Source organism: Lepisosteus platostomus, chromosome 16 (assembly GCF_059453375.1).
Source record: "Lepisosteus platostomus isolate fLepPlt1 chromosome 16, fLepPlt1.hap1, whole genome shotgun sequence".
Classification (NCBI taxonomy): Eukaryota; Metazoa; Chordata; class Actinopteri; order Semionotiformes; family Lepisosteidae; genus Lepisosteus; species Lepisosteus platostomus.
In genome coordinates this window covers 5,158,509-5,180,186 of record NC_142626.1, presented here as the reverse complement: position 1 = coordinate 5,180,186, position 21,678 = coordinate 5,158,509, and the positions used below count along the sequence as shown (strand labels likewise).

The 21,678-nt window shown below is 38.1% G+C and overlaps 1 protein-coding gene and 1 gene segment (V, D, J or C); both read left to right on the top strand.

Moving 5' to 3' along the window:
• Positions 1 to 21,678, top strand: part of LOC148646745 (NACHT, LRR and PYD domains-containing protein 3-like) — a 2,700,574-nt gene that overhangs the window by 1,979,863 nt on the left and 699,033 nt on the right. The window contains exons 17-18 of the mRNA XM_088608537.1: positions 3,312 to 3,485; positions 11,433 to 11,606. Coding sequence (XP_088464663.1) covers positions 3,312 to 3,485; positions 11,433 to 11,606 — 348 coding nt within the window. The remainder of the gene's footprint in view (positions 1 to 3,311; positions 3,486 to 11,432; positions 11,607 to 21,678) is intronic.
• Positions 1 to 21,678, top strand: part of LOC148646755 (Ig kappa chain V region Mem5-like) — a 364,474-nt gene that overhangs the window by 169,036 nt on the left and 173,760 nt on the right.

Below are 21,678 nucleotides of genomic sequence, written 5' to 3'. Positions count from 1 at the left end.
GAAAAAAGTTTTAGAAATTGAGCTGGTTGTAGAGGTTTTGTGCATTTACTGGGACAATTATTAATTGTAGCAGTAAGTCACAAAATGATTCTTTGCGGAATAACTCTGCAACACACACACAGATACTAATACACGAGAATACATTATTAATATATAAAATGTGCATATAAACATAACAGATCTTAAGAGTGAGGGTTAGCAGAATACATAAGGTATAAAATCAATCACGAAGAGTAACAAATCAAGAGACATGCATTCAGTATACCAGTCATTTATACTGTTTCTTTAATGAGCTTTGATTACAACTTCTACACTAGATACTTAAAAGCAAGTACGTCAATCATAGGAATTAAACTGATATCAACTGGGGTTGAGGTAACAATTGAATTCTCAAGCTATAATGCAGAATGTTGAACACTCATCCAATTTATGTGGATTCAGAACTCCTGCAGATGCAAAGGAAAACCGACAGGCTATTGCTGCGTCCAATCGCAGCAAAAAAATTTTTTAACGCTACATGGCCGGTATTTACATATGATGTTTGTGATTTAAACACATTAATACAAGCAGTTTTTGAGGATTTAAGTTAGCCTGAGTTATTGCAGGGTGCAAAGCATTAGGAGTTATTTGCAGGCTAGTAACAGCGTGTCTGAAGAGCTCTTGCAAAAAAACCAACATATGTAAAATAACAGAATACAGATGTATATTAGAAATGAATGCAAGGTATATGGGTATTCAAGGTATGGCTAGAATAAGAGATGCCAGGTTGCAGACAATGAAGGAGAAGGATGGAAAGGTTGAAAAAGAAGCAAGGGTGAATGTATGGACAAAAGATCTATTAGCAGTATAGTTAAGAAAGTAAGAGGAGCTTTGAACAGTGAGGAAGAAATAAATGAACAACACAGAAGCTGGAATGTTGACTTGAAACTTCCTGTAGTAACAGTATTGTTGAAATGAAGAATGAAGAGGAGTTGAGACAGGGATATTACAATGGGATTTTCAGTTTCCCAAAGTAGTAGAAAAGGTTTCATCTAGAATAACTGAAAGTGTTATCTGAAGGCTGCAAAAAATGGCAGGTACAGTAAAATTAGACAAAGATTGTTTGTGACCATGTGGTAGATGAAAAGGCACAGGTTAAAAGTAAGTTCTCATGGAGCATGTTAAGACTAGAGATGTAGGTAGGAAAAAGATAATTTGGGGAAAGTTGAGGAATACACTGATAACAAGGACACTTCCTAAGAAGGTTAGGCATGCTTTTGACAAATGGACAGGAGATGTTACAGACTGCAGGGGAAGATGATAAAGTTAACAGACTGTATGTTTACATAGATACTGAAGTGAGGATTGTATTTTAGATCTTGTGAAACTGCTAGCGTTCAACTGTGTGTAGGATGCACATAAATTGAAGGAATGGGCAAACATAGCTGATGCTGATCCAGAGCCAGCATCTGAAGATATTTATATTTAGAGGCAATTTGTTTACAGACTAGTTATGGATACTGATGTGCCAAAATGGAAAAGCTGTTTTGTTAAGCCAGCACTATAAAATAATTGTTATAATCTATATATATATTTCTAATCTCTTTATCCAGTTCAGGGGAGCTGAAGCTTATCCCAGCAAGCAACGGCCCAAGGCTGAATACACCCAGAATACACAGAATACTGTACATCACAGGGTAGACAAACAGATACACACACACTCACACCAGGGCCAGTATTTGCATAAGCCAATTAACCCTACCAGTATGTAGGTACCTGTAGAGTACTTGGAGAAAACCCACATGAACCCAGAGAGAACATGCAAACTCCACACATACTGTACCCCAGAAAGTTCGACGTTACATTCAGAAATACAATCGAGAATAGTTTTGTGGTATTTGTTTTGATGACACTTTGCTAAAATTTATAAAAACCTAAAGGTGATTAAAATGTATAATCTTTCCACATGTCATGTCATTAGGAAGTACAATAAGATCCCGCTTTGTTTAACAATGGTTTAAAAAATAAATATAATTGGTGAGAAAGTAGTTCTCCTTACTGATAATTAAAGGACTTAGAAGTCAAAGGAAATGATTTACGTTGCTTAATTTGAAAACCTAAGTTATAAAGCCAGACGCGATCTGTGCCTTAAGCGTTCCAGGCTGCAGACGGCTCTTTCTGTATTACAGAGCTCCGCGCCTCCTCCCTCTCTCAGTGCCGCCTCTTCTCTGAAACAGAGCAGTGGGCGGGGAGCTATTTTCCCAGCCTCTGATTGGGGAAAAAAAGACCTACTGATTTGCTTCATACCATAGGAAAATAGTAGAATATATATTTTTTTCTTTGTGTTTATGAAATTCAAGTGCTTTAAACGTTTGATTAAAAAGTAATTTACAGCTTAAGTTTCCAAGCTGTTCACGAGGAAGAAAAATCATCCGTTTTAATGCGCATAAAAAGTGTTTTTTAACTAAACCCGTTTTTAATAGCTTTTAAAAGCCATGTAATTCCTAAGTTATTCAATTCATTGTTTTTTTTCTTAATAAAAAATCAGTCGCCCATGGTGCCTCCAGTTAAATTGTAGAGATTCTTGTTTGAAGGTGTCGGTGTGTTTTGACTATGTTACATGTGGGAGTATGTGTAGTCACGTGTAAAAAGTGTGCAGTGTTGTATATTTTTGGGAAGAATGGGGTTTGTTTAGTTTCATTATCGTTGTTTTTTTTTCTTTTTAGTGGGATTTGTATGGTTTATAGGGGTTGTGTTTGTGTACTCTATGCTGTTTATTGCTTCACATTATTATTGTTTATTATTTTTATTTTATGTGTTGTTATACTTAAAACCCTGGTTGTTGTTTTTTTCTTCAAATGGGAATGTTGTTTTTCTCAACATATCTACAAACAACAATAATAAAATCTCCAGTTCACTTACTCCAGTGTTGGTAATTTACATTGAGATTAATTTGAAGAAAACAACAACAACCCTATAACTAATTAAAATAACTATAAGAAGATAACATAATAATAAAATATACTAATATTTGTGAAGCAATTTTAATTATGGTTAAAAGTCAAAGTCTTTCTTTCTGTTTTCCTTTTCATTGTAACTCTGTGTGTTACCTGTTTCCCACTGTCTCCCTTCCTGTCAGTTTCTTCTTCCATCTGGACCCCAAAGTTTGAAGCAGCAGTTATCTTCATCATCCTCCTCCATGGACACTCTGAGATGATAATGACATGATGTTGTATATTACTGCTGAGCTGGGTGTTGTAGTGAAGACTTAACAGAAAGATGTGGATGAGCTGTGCAGGTGTTCAGCTGTGCTTCTGTCTTTTTGTCTGCAGGATTTCATGGTGTAAACTAACAGAGAGATGCTGTGAAGATCTGGCCTCTGCTCTTCAGTCTCAACACTCCAGTCTGAGAGAGCTGGATCTGGGTCATAATAGCCTTGGGGATTCAGGAGTGAAACTGTTGTCTGCAGCTCTGAGGGATCCCAACTGTAAATTAACAACACTGAAGTAAGTGAACACTGGCGATTTCTTAGTTTTTTAATTGTTTTATTTAGGTATCCTGAGACACACAACATTCCGTTTTTCCCATGCATTAGAAAAGAAATACATAGGAAGTAAAGAACAAAAAAGAAGGGGGGCATCTGGAAAGACAAAAAACTGCTGTGCAATTTTATACAAGTTCTTGTTTGTGGCTTCTTTGTTAATATTTCATTACTGAGAGACTTGACATGCAATCTTTCCCATTCCGCCCATCTTTTTTACATGTGTATACAGTATGTTGTTGTTGATGTATAATTCTGGAGTAATATTCTTCATGAGATTTCATTCACAGAGTCCTTCTTCATTTGAACACAAGGTCTTTCCAGCTTTAACCAGTTTCTAGTGATTTATTTTATGGCTGCAGTTCTGACAGTTCTAAACAATCTTCCTTTCTCTGAAGGCAGTTCATCTGGTGTTTGACCAAGAAATAAAAGGACTCCTAATGAGGATTTGTTTATATTTCTTCAATAATTTTTCATCAATTTATTTTCATACCAAAAGGTGTTCCTTGCAATTCGTCCAACAATTTGTGATTCCAAATTTATAATATTTTGTTTGTAATTGGTGTTTCTTTCAATATTTAAGATGAACTTTTTACTCATATTCTCTCCATGAATGGGGATTGCTGGATTTATGCAGATTTGAATGGTATTAGATTCTTCATTTGCTGTGGAAGTGCCAACCTCCTTTTCTCACCTGTGTCTTACTCTTGTATTCCTCCTGTATATTCTTATATTTTATACACATCTGAAAGGATGTAGCTATGGAAATAAGTTAGGTATGCAAAATTTATCAATTTATCAATAAACTTAAGGTCTCATTTACTTCTTCTCAGCTTTGAATTTCCCCAGTGTTTTCTCCTCTGTCTCTGTACTTTGACTTTGCCTGTTTGACCAGATCTTGGACTGAACCCTGTGCTTTGAACCCTGCATGTTAAAGATTCTCCTTCAGACTCTACCTCGTGCTTTAATCAGTTCCTCTCAGCTCAACCCCTGCCTTTTCGATTGCGTCTCTAGTTTCACTTTTGCCTGCCTACCCCTGCTTGCTTCCAGCAGAACAAAGCAATGCATTCTGAAAATAAATTCTGCAATTTAAATACAGTAATCACATAGAAAAGAAGTTGTATTCTGAAAAAAAGAAAGAAATAGTCATTTTGATGGGTTTATAGAAATAGTGTAGTGGAGCTAGTTCGGACATGGTGACGTCATTGCCCTCCCTACGCGTAGCAGGGACCTCAGCCGCCTGGGATGAGGGAGGTCTCCTTTAGCTCATGTGGCTGGTTCCCTGTTGCGTAACGCCGGAGACCCAGCTTTGCGCCCCAAGTGTTGCAGGACGAACTGGTGGGGTGGAGCGGGAGAGGGCACGAGCCCGTACGGAACTGCGATGGTCACAATAGCATGGGACCCTGACTTTAAACCACATAAAATAGATGTTTTAGTAATGGCCATTGAGACGCATAAGGAAGGTCTGGAACAAGACAGAAAACCTGGAAGTATCTTCATTCTTGCTGTCTTCATCCTTCTCAAGAATGAGACAAGCAACAGTTTCCATCTATTGACGTTTTGCTTGAGCTGATTTTCTAGCACCTCTTACTTACATTTTAATGTGTTCTCTAGGTTTCTGGGTATTGAAAGTGCTCAACATCTTATCTTATCCACTCCTATTGGAAATTAAATTTGTTTTTGACCTCCAGGGATATAGATTCCCCACTAACATTGCTTCAGAATTAATCCCTATTCTGACAAGTTGCTGTAGTCTGTGATTACATCTGTGAGAACAGGAAAAGTTGTTGAATTTCAGCTGTATATAATAACATCTCATTTTTATACAGAGCCTGATTGTGTGTTCCTCCTGCTATATCACCTCCCTCTGTATCCTTGTGTTGTCTTATGCTCTGATAGAATAAATCAGTGGTGACAAGCATCTCCTCGTCTTGTTCCCCTGTATGAATTTAAGCTCTCTGACATAATACTATTAGCCTGTTCTTGTGCTTTTGGTTGTATATATAAAAAAATATTGTGAAAACCTACAAGTTTTAAATACAAAAGGTTGTAATACCCTCTCAAATGCTTTTTCTGTATCCACGTATTTTTCATTTCAGTTTTTGTGTTTGAAGATACAATTTAGTTTAGCCAAATAGTCAATTTCCACCTGGAATGATGTCCTCTCAAACAGTTTATAATAACTCTGCAATTACAAAATATAATTATACAGTAGAACTGTACAGTATACAGTAGAAGTCTTAGATTTCTTATACTATATGTCTTACTGTGTCCTCTCAACAGGTAGAAATATGCAGGATGAAAAAAAACAAAAATATTTTTTCTTGGTTTTCAAAAGATCAATTTTTCATGTTGTAGCCTTGTCAGACAGCTAAAAATGCTTGTAGACATTACCATATGTGTACTAGCTTAGATAAAACATCAAGATAAATTTGAAAATATAAATAAAATTACATAATCTTTGTGAATACAGGACCTGGAATGATAATGTTCACATATCCAGAATTATTATTCAAAAATATGAAAAGCTATAATAGTTACTGCTATATTACTATATAACCCCCCTCCCCCAGTGTGTTGTGTATATTGAATTATGTATTGCCTTGTAATTTGCACTATCCTGACTACAATCCTATCTACATTGTCTATGTCAGTGTCCTGTCTCTCCTGCCTGGATCGTGGACCAGGAGGAATATCATTTCGTTCTACTGTATACTGTTCAAATAAACGTGAACTTGAACTTGAACTAGTCCTCTGGGCAGTGCTTGAGGAGTTTTAATTGCTTTTCACTGCCAGCTTATCAGCAGGGGTGAGTAGTTGACAATAGATGACCCCTGGCTGCAAAGTAAACAAACCGGTTGCTGAGGTTTTGTTTTTCTTTCCTGAGTCATGTTACAGAGGCAGTGTTGTCTCCTAGGGCTCTAAATGGTCAATAATGAATGACAGCAATTTGAACCAATTAGATCCCCCTTTTTCAGACTTTTTTCAGACTTGGTTGTAGTGGTCAGCCAAACAAATGTACTCTTTTGGTTTCATTTGACCCAGTGGTTTACCGGGCGTGTTACCTGTTTCTCAGTGCACATAACATCTATGGCTGTGATTATGCCAGTGAATATGCCAGCAACCATATAACCCTGCAAATCACAACTGGCAGCTCACTGAAGCTCAGCGGGTGTGAGCCTGACCAGTACCTGGGTGGGAGACCTTCTGGAAAAAACTAAGGTTGCTGTTGGAAGTGGTGTTAGTGGGGCCAGTAGGGTGCGCTCACCCCACAATCTGTATGTATTCTAATGCCCCAGTATAGTGACGGGGAGACTATACTCTAAACAGGCTTTATCCTTTGAATGAGATGTAAAACCAAGGTCTGTCTGTGGTCATTAAAATACCACGGTGTTTCTCAAAAAGAGTAGGGTTATTACCCTGGCATCTTGGCCAATTTTCCCATTGGACTTTACCTATCATAGACTCCTAATACTCCCCATCTATGAATTGGCTTCATCACCCTGTTCTCCTCCTCACTGAGAGCTGGTGTGTTGTGAGCGTACTGGTGCATCATCCAGATGGAGGTTGTATATTGGTGGTGGTTAAGGGGATCCCCATTATCTGTAAAGAGCTTTGAGTGTAGTGTCCAGAAAAGTGATATAAGTGTAAGCAATTCTTATTAATTATTGTCTAATTTTATATGTTTTCATCAGCTTTTGATTTTTAGGTTGCATTTTGGTGTGTGAGATCATTGTTATTATCGGTTTATGATAACGGCATCTGTAGTAAAAATGCTGTACTACGGTGAAAGAAAACTTTTTGTCTGTTCCAGTCTCATGGTTTGTTTTAGAAGATATTGGAGGTGACTTGTAAGTTGTAAAAAATATCCTGATTAATTAAGATTAAATTAGTTTATGTTTTAGTGTGCAGCAGATGCTCAGTTGTGTCACATCCTGCTAGAAAGCTTTCCACATGATGTAGAATAACATCACACGTCTTCAACATTAGGGTTTACTGTTCTCCATAAGTCTAAGAGTCTATTAGATTGAATCCTCTTCAAATAATTACAGGTATTCCGGTAACATCACCTGCCAATAACTTTGCACATTAAGATGTGTCCTTCTTCATATACACTTACACCACGTACATATACTGTCCGTAGTGTAGTGTACGTGTATACTGTATGTACACTTTCATCAGTGTTATGTCAGCATGTCCAATCTTTCCAAGGACATAATATATAGTCACAAGTAATAGGTTTATTCCATGCTGAAAAAAAGAAGAAAGAGAACACAACGTTTCGTTCGTGGAGCCTTCTTCAGGTGTGAGAGAGACAAGGCAGTAGGCAAAGGTAATGTAGCGGGAGAACAAAGGCTGGGAGGGAGGAGGAGTGAGAGGCGGGAGCAGGGGACAGAAAGAGAGGCCAAACAAGAGGTGTGAAGTCAGAATAGGTGTAGAGAGGTGTGAAATGAAACTTCCAATGAATGGAGAAAATTTAAAAGAACAGTAGTCTGTCTTTAAGAGAAGGGAGAAGGTGTGATCCTAGCTGCAGAATCATTTTGGTTTCGGTAGTCTTTCTGATGTATGAGTTCGGAAAACCATCTTTGAGAACACAGACGGAGAGATTAGAGTGGTCGTGGCCGTCAGAGTTGAAATGAGAAACAATGGGCTTGGAGAGATCTTTAATCTTCACAGCAAACAGGCCATACAGTATTGAAAAAAAGAACAATCTGCCAACCAACTAAAACACACTCATATTAATTTTCAAGTTTTGGCTTCTTGTTCGCTTACATCGACTAGTGAGCAGGAAGGGCCAGTTTTATATCACAATCCTCGCAAACTCTTGCTCTCGCCAGGGGTGAGACCAGCAGATTCTCATCTTCCTTCTCCAACATGGCAACCATGCAGTACTGTCACTTAGTTCATGATTTTGAACTGAAATTTGCAGAATTTTGCAATACTACTTTGATACCAAGAGTTAAAACCCTGTCTGAGAGCTTGGGACCTCTGAGTGAGGTGTGGAAACATATTGCAGGTGGGGTCATGATTTTGATTAGGAGCAAGTAGGAATTAAATAGAAAGAAAAGTTCCACTCAGTCCTCTATATTCAGACGCATCTTTCTACAGTCTTCTTCATCCCACTGTGTCTCACCTTCCCCGTAATAAAACTGTGATGAGAGATATAAGATGCCTGATTTTGTGAGAAAAGCTTCCCTTCTCATTTCCGTGTCCCGCAGGTTTAAACTTGCTCCTCACTCTCTTGTTCCTCTTTAACTTTGTCTCTTTCTTTCTCTTGTCTGTTCTCCATCTGTCTCAATCACTGTCTTCACAGCAGTAATGCCAGCTAGACACTTTTCTGTAGTGCTGCTCAGTCAGTATAGAAGTGGTTATTCAGCAATAAGACCAGAGGGGAGTGAGGAGCACTCTGCTTCAACATTGTGGACAGTGTTGCACACACCTTTCCCCAAAACTTTAAAACTCTAAAATATCAGTGCTTTCCCATACTACAGGAGAGAATGTGCCTGTGACTCCCTGGGAACACAGTGTGCACTTTGGGGAATCAGTAATATTCATTTAAACTGACTCTGAGACAATAGATGTGTCCTAGGAATTAAGTTAAAAAGGATCAACTGGTGATTGGGATTTCTCAAAGCAAAATTTAGATCATTCCAAATAGTGTCCAATGAGAAGTGTATCCATGAGTGACACATCAATTTCCAGCTGTTATAGATCCTTAAGGATTTATATCAGGATCCAAGTAACAAACAGTAACATTAGGACACTATTCACTAAGCTGTGTCCCCTGCATCTGTTATCTTACATAAGGGGTGACCCAGAGCTCCATGTCCCAGGTAACCCCATAAAAACACACAGCAGAGGGAAGTAACAAAGAATGAAAAATTTTGTATATTATCCCTAACAATGGCAGATGCAAATGTTATTTCCCTTATTCAACAATTGAAGAAAAAGAAACGGGCATCCATCAGATAAAAAAAAGTTTTTATGAAAAACTGGACAGTGTGAGCCCCATGTAGTCTGATTTTAATATGTCTTTCCACTAGGCACCACACTGTAATTGGGTACAAAACAATGGGGTTTAATTGTCATTCTTTAAAAGTAAATTTTCTAAAGTTGTAGCTCATGAAAATACCCAGATTTTTCTCCAGTGCTTTTCCAGTGCTACTCCAGTGACTTCTACTGAAACTGGGGGAACAAAGACAGCACATTCTGCATGAAGGTTTTATAAAGCCAGGTCCATGGGTCTCAAAACCTTTTCAAAATCTAAAATTATACTGATACTTATTGGCAGTTATAGACACACAGTCATAGTTTTATAAGCAAATAGTAAAAGAGATGTTATCTTCTGGCAGCTCAGTTATAAATTTCTTAAAGATCAGAGTTTGCAATCCACTTTTTTCTTTGTAGTCCACAATTTCTTCCAATATATGGCCTTTTTGAGAGGTTTGAGGTGCCTGAAATGTATGAGCAATAAGTAGGCATAACACACACCCTCATTTCATACACCACAGCTGTCACACACCTCTCTCACTTCGTAGCCTTGATATGTATTTCCATCAGTACAACCAGTGACGTTACTGACCTGACACAATTTTCTTAGCCTTTCAAAATAAAAAATTAAATTAAAATAAAATTATGAAAATGTCCATTATTATTATCAGTGAGCTACTGGCAGTGACACTGACAAGGCAGACCTGTGCAGCGTATACACAGAGTGGCATCAGAGTGAGGAGCCAGGGAGGTTGTGTATTTGTTTTTTATAACGGAAAGTGTGTTGAGTCTCAGCACGAGTGGGATGTGATGAAGAGAGACTCGGGGTTGTTAATGTGAGAGGTCTGAGTGTGGGAGTGAGTCTCTGGAGACTGTGTGTGTGAGACTTAGTCTGGTGGCTTCAAGTGAGGATGTCAGAGGCTGGAGGTGCACCTGGAAGTCGGAGCGCTGACTGGCCGTGAGGGGACCAGTGAGTGTCATGTGGGAGCAGGAGGCTCCAGATCAGGGAAAGAGCAGGAAGCTGCTTGTGGTGACTCGAAGCAGAGGGTGCCATCTCCCTGAAAGGGACCAGCCGGAGGGCATGTGAGAGGTGAGGCTCAGTGAGTCCAGGAATCTGCGACAGAAGGGCTTGGCTTGGTGAGGGACCTACATTATGATCTCAGAAGACATCAGATAGAAAGGCCAGTGGAGTCAGTGAGCTGGAGACTCAGGGCCTGTGAGCCAGGGACCCAGAGGTCTCTGAGGATGTGTGCCCCATGCTCTGGTGCCATGATGAGGGGCTGAGTACATCACCATTCTTGAAGGAGTGGGCTTGCAAAAAATGTGGAAACGTTCTCCAGCAGGCTGTGAGGAGTGTGTCTGGAGTGGTGGACACGCCTGTTTGTTGGGGTCACTACCACTGTGACGTCACAGTATCATGGAGAAATGTGGTTCGTTTTCTAACTAACCTGGAATCTATATCAATGGTTGTTATGGTCCTCTGTTGGAGAGTTATTATTTTTTCCCTAATTGTTTTCTCCTTTTTCTCTGGGTGCTGCCAATTAAGATACTGTATTAAGCAAATGAGGCACAAGCATTCAAAAGGGGGGATACTGAGAGACTTTGTTTTGGTATGGCCTCATTGTTAGGCATGACCACCTTTCCGGTTCTAGCCTGTCTAGTTGTTTTTTTAGTCAGTTAGTGTGTCTCCGTTTCCCAATGTCTCCCTTCCTGACAGTTTCTTCTCATCTTTCTTCTTCCTTCTGGAACCCAAAATTTGAAGCAGGTTATCTTCATCATCCTCCCCCATGGACACTCTGAGAAGATAATGACATGATGTTGTATATTACTGCTGAGCTGGGTGTTGGAGTGAAGACTTGGAAAGAAGGATGTGGATGAGCTGTACAGATGTTCAGCTGTGCTCCTGTATTTTTGTCTGCAGGATGTGGGAATGTGGACTAACAGAGAGATGTTGTGAAGATCTGGCCTCTGCTCTTCAGTCTCAACACTCCAGTCTGACAGAGCTGGATCTGGGTTTCAATAAACTGGGAGCTTCAGGAGTGAAACTGCTGTCTGCAGCTCAGAGGGGTCCCAACTGTAAATTAACAACACTGAAGTAAGTGAACACTGGTGATTTATTTTTATTGTTTTATTTAGATATGTTAAGACTCACAGCATTCCATTTTTCAAATGCATAAAAATGTAACACCTAGAAAATACAAAACAAAAAAGAAGGGTGACATATAAAAGTATTTTTTGTCTAATTTTATACACGTTCTTGTCTTTGGGCTCTTTGTAAACATATGATTACTGAGAGGCTCAAAACACAACCTTTCCCAATTTTTAAAATATAGACTGTATATGTTGTAGATTTTTAATTCTGTAGGTAATTTTCTTCTTGAAAGTTATTCTAGTTTTGAACACTAGGTATGTCCAGCTTTAACCAGTTTCTAGTGATTCTCTCCAGGAAGGTGAATTAGTGGATTTATGCAGATTTTAATGTGTTTAGATTCTTCAGTTGCTATGGGAGTGCCAGCCTCCCTTTCCATTTGAATCTTACCCTTATCTCTTATATTCCTCCTTTTTTTATAATATTTTGTATACATCTGAAAGGAAGTAGCTATGGAAGTGAGTTAGATTTGCAATATTTATCAATTTGTTTATCTCAAGGTTCTTCCGGATGCTATTATCATATTTTAATTTGCATGCAGTATGATGCGCCATGCCCACCGCGTTTTGACGCAGTGTACTCCATGCATTTTGAATGGCTGGATCTGTATATTAAATACAGGGGACCTGCGATGCTTATTTTACATTTTGGGATTATAATGAATCTGCAATGATGAGTGCATTTCAAATCATAAGGAAACTACCAAGTACAAGATAACATGTACCATAACAATCTCCAATTTATATCACAAAACAGATGAAGTGTCAATGCATGGGTAGTGCCATATTGCCATCATTGTCTGTGATTCAGAATGAGGCATGCCTTAGACCAAGTGAATTTTGCTACTATGTTAATTCTAAATATTTTCATTTAACCGACACATACAAGACAACATGTTTTAGATTCTTTTAAGTATTGCAAAAAAGAAACCTGCCAACCAACTAAAACACACTCATATTTATTTTCATTTAATTTCTTGTTCACTTGCAGCGACTAGTGAGCAGGAAGGGCAGGGTTTATGGCACAATTTGCCCAAAATCTTGCTCTCGCCCTTGGTGAGACCAGCTGATTCTCATCTGCCTTCGACAACATGGCAACCATGCAGTACTTCCACAGAGTTCATGATTGTGTACTTAATTTGAAATTAGAAATTTTGAGATACTATCAGTTTATTTTGTATCGGATATTTAAAACCCAGTCTAAGAATTTGGGACTGCAGTTCCCCTTTTAGATGGTGTGGATCAATAATGCAGGTGGGATCATGATTTTGATTGGGAGCAAGTGGGATTTAGTTCCACACAGGGCTACACACTCAGACACATCTTTCTAAAGTCCTCCTCATCTCAGTGTGTCTCACCTTGCCCAGTAATAAAACTGTGATGAGAAATATAAGATACTTGATCTTGTCAGAAAAGCATCCCCACTCATTTCCTTGTCTGACATGTTTAATCCTGCTCCTCACTCTCTTGCTCATCTTTTACTTTGTCCCTTTCTTTCTTTTGTCTGTTGTCCATCTGGCTCAATCATTCTCTTTACAACAGTATCTGCCAAACATAACAACAAACAGACATAATCTGCCAGGTGTTTGTCCATTATTTTCTATCTAATGTTTTTTTTTGTTTGATTATTCCATAGTGTTTGCTAATCCAATTCATTTGGTACAGTATGTAGTCCTCTAGTTTAGTTTTTATAATTTGACCTTCCACGTAATAAAAATCACACTTTATTGGTCTATAATTGGTCGGTTCAGTTATCCATCACATGGATTGGCACCTCATTTCCATTTCTCCAGTCCCTGGCTTTAGTGTCTGTTGGAAGAGTTGTGACAATGGCTTCTGAATACATGTAATCTAACATAATATAATGTTATTTAAGCATTAATGGTATTAGCCATAAAGACTGTCATGCACAAATCCTTAAATGAATAACAATAATAATAAAACAATGACAATCTGCAAGAGTTCAATTTTTAGATCCATTCATTGTGTTTTTGTTCTTACAGAACATGAGGATGTAAGCCTTATGCTGAAGAAGATTCCTGAACGGAGCAAGGTGACAGAATTCCTTATCTTTAAAGAGACAGAACAAACTCCTCCAGATGTTCATCAAACACCACAGTCTGCAGACCTGCTGATCAAACCCCTCTGAGCAGACTGTGTGAAGGACTGTGTTTCCATTGTGTTCTAGTATATGTGAAAGGTAGAGACAGGTCTCTCTCCTGCTCTGGATCTGGTCCAGTGTGTAATTGGATGAGTATAAATTTGTTTCTTATCTCTAGAATTAAAAAAGATTGTATCTTAAATATGTAATTAGTTCTGTTGGTTTGCTATGCACATTTTGTCTTAAAATTGGATTTTGCATACCTGCAAGTTTTTATTATGTGCAGTTAATTCCTAGGAAGATGGCAGGGTAGCACACTGGTTAGTATTGCTGCCCAACAGCACTGGGACCCTGGGTTCAGTTCTGGGATGCTACTGTATCTGTGTGAGGTTTTTATATTCTCTTCATGTTTACATGGGTTTCCTCCAGGTACTCCAGTTTTCTCCCACAGTCATGTTCGTGGATTAATGGGATTCTGGGAAAATTAACTCTGGTATGAGTGTGTGTCCTGTGATGGACTGGGGTCCCATTCCGATTGTACCCTGTCTTGTGCCTATGGATTTCTGTGATAGGCTCTGGCTCCCTCATACAATTTCAGTAATAAGTCTCTTTCTGTATGTAGAGTGGAAGAGTGTGTATGAACAGTTTGTCTATATGAAGGCATCACTGCAGGGACGTGGATTTGGACTGTCTGCGTATACTGACTGCGTAAACCATGTTCACTCTGGGTTCAGCCGGTACTAGTGGGTTGAACGTGTATTTTCCGTTTTTCCAGTAGAAAGGTACTGCTGGTTGTTCTGTATGTCCATGTTGCACCTGAACCAAACATAGCGCAGAAAAGGAATGCACAAACACTTGCAAAAGCTTAAATATATAAAACAATCACAGATAGCTGTGTGTTACAAAAGAACATGTGAACATGCATATTTTAATCATAATTTAATCGAAAAGTGTTAAACATAAACATTTTAGATTTTGTGTGGTAGCTAGCATTGAACTGTGTGTTAGATGCAGATGAATAGAAGGAATAGGCAAACATACAGTAGATGATGCTGATCCACAGAGCCAGCATCTTAAGATGTTTGTACTTAGAGGCAATTTGTTTAAATAACAAACTAGCCTGTGGATACTGATGTGCCAGAGAGGTGAAAAAGCTGTTTTCCTAAGCCAGCACTTTAAAATGTATCCTCAGTGAGTAACTGCTGCTACAGTATCTCATAGTGGTTTTCTAACACTGTGTATAGTTACACAGTATCTTTAGTTCCATCCATTTTCTAATCTCTTTATCCAGTAGAGTGGAGCTGGAGCCTATCCCAGCAATAATAGATGCAAGGCAGGATACACTCTGGACATAACACCTGCCCATCACAAGGCAGACACACAACACAAACACACACATTCACACCAGGGCCAATTTATCCAGAAGCCTATTAACCTGCCAGTATGTTTGGACTACGTGAGGAAATCAGATCACCTGAGGAAACCCTTAATTTGCATGCATAATTAAATTTTGAAAGCCACTGAGACATCTGTCACGCCCTCTGCAGCCAGAGGGCGCTCCTTCTCTGTCCTGTCCCTAGTTTCCGGTCTGCTGTCCTTCCTGTCCCTCTCTTTCCCTTGGGCTATATATTTCCGGGTCTTGCTCTCTGTCCTGGCTCAGCATTGACATTCGGATGTCCTGAGACCCGCCTAGCACCAGGGCGCCCCACGTCCGCTCCCTCTTTGCACTAATGAGCCCGGGCCTTTTTCCCGTCTCGCCGCTACGCATATGGGTCTTTTTCCGCTCTCCTACTCCCCACGGTTAGTCCCTTTGGACGTCCGTGACACATCTGGTGCTCCTGTTTTATTTCTGAAAAAAAGATACAAAAAGCATGCTAACCAGCGTGCCAAACCTGTTATTTAGGTAATACAATTGTATATTTATAACAGTAACATTGTTCAGCATTGTTATTAATGATTGTTTAGTTAGAAAAATATTTCAATTATATTTTACCCTATTATATTTTGCTGACATTTTTCTTTATTTTAAAATTTTGTATTTTGCTTATTTTCTGATACAGTACTCAGATTTAATGTATATTGGAACAACGTCTTGTAAATTAATATTTTTTTCAAGCTGTGGAAGAAGGGAAACAATTGATTACAGTAAAATTGTTAATATTCATTATTGATTGCTAATAGTTTATTCTAACACTTGCCTCTCGTATTTAGATGTGTTTGAAATACAATCGGGAATCGCTTGTGGTATTTGTATAAATGAAACTTTTCTAAAATGTATTAAAAATATTAAAATCGATTCAAATGTATAATTTTGCCATGTGTAATGTCACGAGGAAGTACAATAAGCACCTGCTTTGTTTAACGATGTTTCAAAAATAAAACTAACTGGTAAGAAAGCTATTTTTAATGCTAATTAAAAATCTTGAAGTTAAAAGAAATGATGTAAATTGCTTGATTAATTTTATGCAGATACGCTCGGTGCTGAAAGCGATCCAGGCTGCAGATGGCTCATTCTGTCTTGCTGAGCTCCACACCTCCTCTCTCTCTCAGTTCTGCCTCTTCTCTAACAGAGCTCAGTGGGCGGGGCGCTATTTTCTCAGCGACCTGCTGATCTGCTTCACACCACAGGAAGACAGGAGAACGTGATTTTTCCCGTATGAAATGCATGTTATGTTTACAAAATTAAGGTGTTTCAAACGTTTAAAAATTAAAAAGAACTTACAGCATACACAAAGATTCTAAGCTGATCACGAAGAAGAAAAATCACCCATCATAAATAGGCATTTTAATAAGAAAGCAAAAGTTATGAAAACGTTAGAAAACAAATGACCCTGAAAAAAATACAAGATGTTTGAAATTATTCTTTATTATTAATAATAAATTAATATTGTTAACAGTGATCAGATACATTATTATAGTTCAGTTTCAGCGGTCTTTTTAATACCACTTTGTTATTTTCGATTGTATTTATTATAATTATAATATAATAATTATAATTATAATTAGTTTCATTTTAATGCTTGTTGTTAAGGCTTGTTTTAAAGTGCCCCACTGGAAGAATTAATATTTTGAATTGAACCGAATTAAACCAGTTGAACTGTTTTTTTCTCCCACTGTTGACAGTATTCACCTTTGCTCATTCATGTTTCTATTGATATAATTTAACATTGAATACTTTGTGATATAAAACAATAAAAAGTCAAGTATAGTGTACATAATATTTAGGATTTTATTTTTTAAAAAGGAGTTTGTTTGTTAAAAGAAAAACTTGTACCATAAGCAAGAATAAAACACAGACCTCTGGGGGGAAAGGAGCTCTCCAAACCCATTGGTCCAACACACCACTCGGAAAGACAGCTGAAACAGACAGGTCAGAATTTCCAAAGTAATCACAAGTCAATGAGTCGATGCAGATGTTTACAAAGAAAGTGGAATACAGTAATACTACCAGCTATATAAATATATTGCATTTAGATCCTTAAATTAATATTGTTTTAATGTCTTTAGTTATGCGATTTCATATTATATTAAGCAGACTCTAAAAAGTCCATGTTGAAATAAAGACAGCAAGTATTCATAGAACAGGTTAAAACATTATAGCTTTTTATAAAAATATATAAACTTAATATACTGTAGTATATTGTCAGAACCTTTCCAAAATAACCACAGTAAGTGACCGAATTAAAGAGTTTGATGCATAAAATGTTGATGAAGAAAGTGCAATACTGTTGTAAATTTCTTTAATTTAAGCTACCGCTATCAGTCAAATACAGTATACAGATGCAGCCATTCAAAGTGCGCGGCACAAACACGTGCCGCGGGCATTTGGCTACGTCATCGCACGTCCAAACGTATCGTACCGCAGTACGTGATTGGTTGACCGACAGGGGCACTTGTGGTGCATTGGTCAGTCATAGAAAGATTTAAATGTCTTTATTGTGCCCGTTTTAGTATTGAATATTCATATGGAATTTTACCACTGAAGGGAAAATCTTAGTAGCTGAGCATAAACTGAATAGGAGCATAAAGCGTGTGAAGGCCATAAACGATATTAATTTTGGAACAGAAACATACAGTATATGGCTGGTCTCGGTACTTTAAAGAAAAAATACACACCAGTATTCCATTTCTCCCTAAACATTTTAAGCATCGAAGTCTTTAACTAACATGTGAAATAACGTGTATAAAAAATGGTAGTTTTAAGCTTTTCTGCGAATACGCTCGATACCGGAGTAAAGAAGCATACTTTTAGAATTTGATTAATAGGGAATATAATATGGAATCGCATATCTAAAGAAATTAATAATGATATAATTATATTCATATACTGAAACACAATAGTATATGCTGTACAATGTCTAATGATACTGTATGTGTAGGGCTGTTTCACCACACCTCATGTGAGTGGTGTGGTGGTCTAAGTGCTAGACCTGTAAGCAACAGGTCAGCTGTTCAAATCCAGCTGGTGCCATGACTTTTCTTTTAACAAACATTTCTTTGAAAAAATAAAATAGCAATATTATGGATAATTAATTGACTTTTTATATTTCTAAATATCACAACATGTTTGAATCGAAGTCATTTTTTTATAACAATGAATAGCCACCTTCTTTCCTTCTGACAACGGTTCCTGCTTCTGCTTCCTGCTTCTATCGTGACCGGGGTAAAGTTAGCTTGAAGTTCGAAAATGATTTTGGCACGCCTGTAGCGTTTTCACGAAACCTCTTAGAGTTACAAAAACACCTGCTTTGTGTATAAAATACATTGTGAATGCTCTCTGAGCCTTTACTTTTTCATTTTTATGACATTTTTTTTACCAAGCACGAATATTCTTTTGTCCATATCTTCGCAATGGAAGCACAGAACGCCTTCAAACCAAATGCATTTTAAAGACCACGACTTGCGGATATTTCCACAGCCTCTGCATCAAACTATCAGTGAGATAATTATCCTTTTTTAAACCACCGGTTTTTAATCGATGCGTAATTATGCACTAGCTGGAACCCGGGGGACCGCTGTGTGCACACATTCACAATGCAAGAAATACTGTTCAATACGGCTTCGTGTGAAAAACCCGTATATGACCATAGGAAGCAGAACAGCGCAGTCTCCAATTACCCAGACTGTAAGCACGGGAATAAAGCTTTGTTTGATTTCTGAAACCCTTTCTTTACGTCCTGTTTTCATTCAGGTAAGGGTCAACTATATTCACAATACTACTGACAGCAGGAAGATTAAAATATTCTTTACTCAGCAGCTTATTAAAAACAGCTCCCATAATGTTTAAACCGACTTTTTACACAGAACACTGACACAGCTTTGTGTTCTGAATCTCTTTTTCTCGTGCTTTTATTTAATGTGGCACAATGCACTGGGATAGAGGTATTCTGTTCACAAACCAATAGCATTTAAACCACAGCACCCACAATGCTGCAAGTAAGTGTTTTGCACACTAAGCAGATCTTCTGACTTTTTCCAGCATTGTTTTGGGTTGTGGAGCCTTTCTTTATTTTTTTATGATTTTTTGAAGATAACACTACAGGTAATAATACACTGGGATAGGTGGGTCTTCTTAATGGCTCAATAGCATTTCAAGTACAACAGCCACACTGCTAAAACCAAGTGTTCTGCACACCAGACAGCCCCCCTAACCTTATACAACCTTGCTGAGGCTGTGGCCCCTTTCTTCATTTTTTTATGATTTTTCAATCATAAAAGGTTGTGTGACGTCCTGGAATTCTTCTTTTTCAAAAAGTTTTTGTTTGGCATTACCCTGTCTCTGTACACATGCACATCCGTGTAAACAGACACACAAATACTGTTTCTTCTCCTATCAAAATGTACTTTTCCTGCATTTTGCTGTGTAAATCAAAATTCAAATTAATTTGATGTCAGCATACTGTAGTCTAAAAGCTTTTACTAATTATTATAATTCTTACACTTACACTTTGCTAGCAGAGACTGAGACTCTCAATTCAGTTTTCAGTGCGGCCCTCTGTTGACTAAATAACACAGTAATCCCTGTGCAGCCTTTTACAAAAAAAATAATCATTATACAGAACAATCTTGTGTGCAAAACACTTAATACAATGATTCAAATGACTCAAACCAGGAGCAAAAGTTCTATAATACTATAAATGGAAGTGAAGAATACAGTCAATACTGTAGATTTTAATGATTCAAACAAAAAAAGGAAAATGATCACTTTTAAATTGGCTCCTCAGACAGAATAATTTGCTCTAAAGTGTAGTTTACTGTGCTTCAGTCACATTTTGTGCACATCTATCACAGAACCTCTTTGAAGACAGAAATTTGTATATAGTAACACAAGTCAAAATAAACATAAGAATACAATCAATCCACATCTCTCTTATTGGCCTGTTTAGGTATTATGTTTGATACTGCATAATTAGGCAGTTGTTGCAGCTCTAATTTGATTTGAGACAGTGGCATATCTGTGCTGTTGACCTCAAACTCACAAGCAAATCTGACTTTGTCCTCCCATCCATGACCCCATCCATGAGCATCTGCAGGTTCCATGATACCGAGGGCTGCTGGCAGCTAGTAGCTTTTATATTCCTCTGTCTTGATGACCAATATTGCAGCCCAGCAGTTATGTCACATAGGGTACATGGTGGTCTGAAATGAGCTACATGGGTGACTGGATGCTGTGCACGGCTGGCAAATAGCATTTGAGTTTGATTTAAGTGTGGGCCAGAGTCCTTTAGGAACCTGATTAGTTTGCATTTGGTAATTAACAATGATGTAAAGTGTATCTAAAGCCTTGGGTTTTGGAATTCAGTTTGGTTCATTGTACTGTATTAAGAGTGTGTTCATAAGAAGACTGTTGTGTATAATTAGTCAAATCATTTGTAAAAACTGAAATAAGGCCACCTGGCCTTTTGTTTTGGCTTTAGTAATAGGGTGACTACATTTCTATAAAATATCTATGTAATCCAGATCGGAGGGGTTTGAAAAGGTTATTTGCAAATAGGTGGTTATTTAACTGAAGTGTAACAGCACATTCTAGTATTATTGCAAGAAAGGGTAAGTTGGAGATTTAGATTGTCCAGAGCCATGTTAGGCTTTTTTGCTACAGGGGTAATGGCAGCAGTTTTGAGGACCATTGGTGCAAGACCTGTGCTCAAGGATTCATTTATTATATTGAGGACAACGGGGCAGAGAGAAGTGAAACAGGACTGAAATAAAATGGTGGGGATGAGATCTAATTTACATGTGGTGGATTTCATATGTGAAGCCAGTTTACTGAAAGATGCAGAGTCAAGAAGAGAGAAGGTGGAGAGAAGGGAACCAGTTAAGTTGGGCGAGCAGGGAGGAGGTGTGGAAGTGACATGCAATGTGGTGAGAATGTGATGCCGGATCCTGGAGCTAAAGAAATCTAAGAATGTGTTGCAAAGTAGCGATAAGGCAGGTAATGTGGTGGGGCAGTTAGGCTTAAGCAGTCTGTTGATGGTGGAGAAAAGGTGTCTGGGGTTGTTATGGTTAATTTCAATGATGTGAGAGAAGTAGGTGGATCTAGCAGACTCTATCGTATTCTTATATTCATACAAGTAATCTTTCAAAGAATGATAATGTATGTTTAAGCCAGAAAGATTGCAGATGGTCAGTGTACCAGGGGGCAGAGTGAGAAAAACAAATGGTTCGAGTTTTTAGAGGAGCAAAGGTGCCGAGTGTAGATAAATGAGCACTATAAAGCAAATGTATTTTGTCCTTTAGAGGGTCATAGGAAGATAAACAAAATAAGGATGATAGAACAGATTTTGCTAACTTAGGCTGATCAGCTGATCGCCAGTTGAGAACATTTATGGAGCATGAGGGGGAAGTGATAGAAACAGGTCATTCTAGATTGAAAAGAATAGCTAAGTGATCAGAGAGGCTTAGTTGAAGGGAAGCGAAG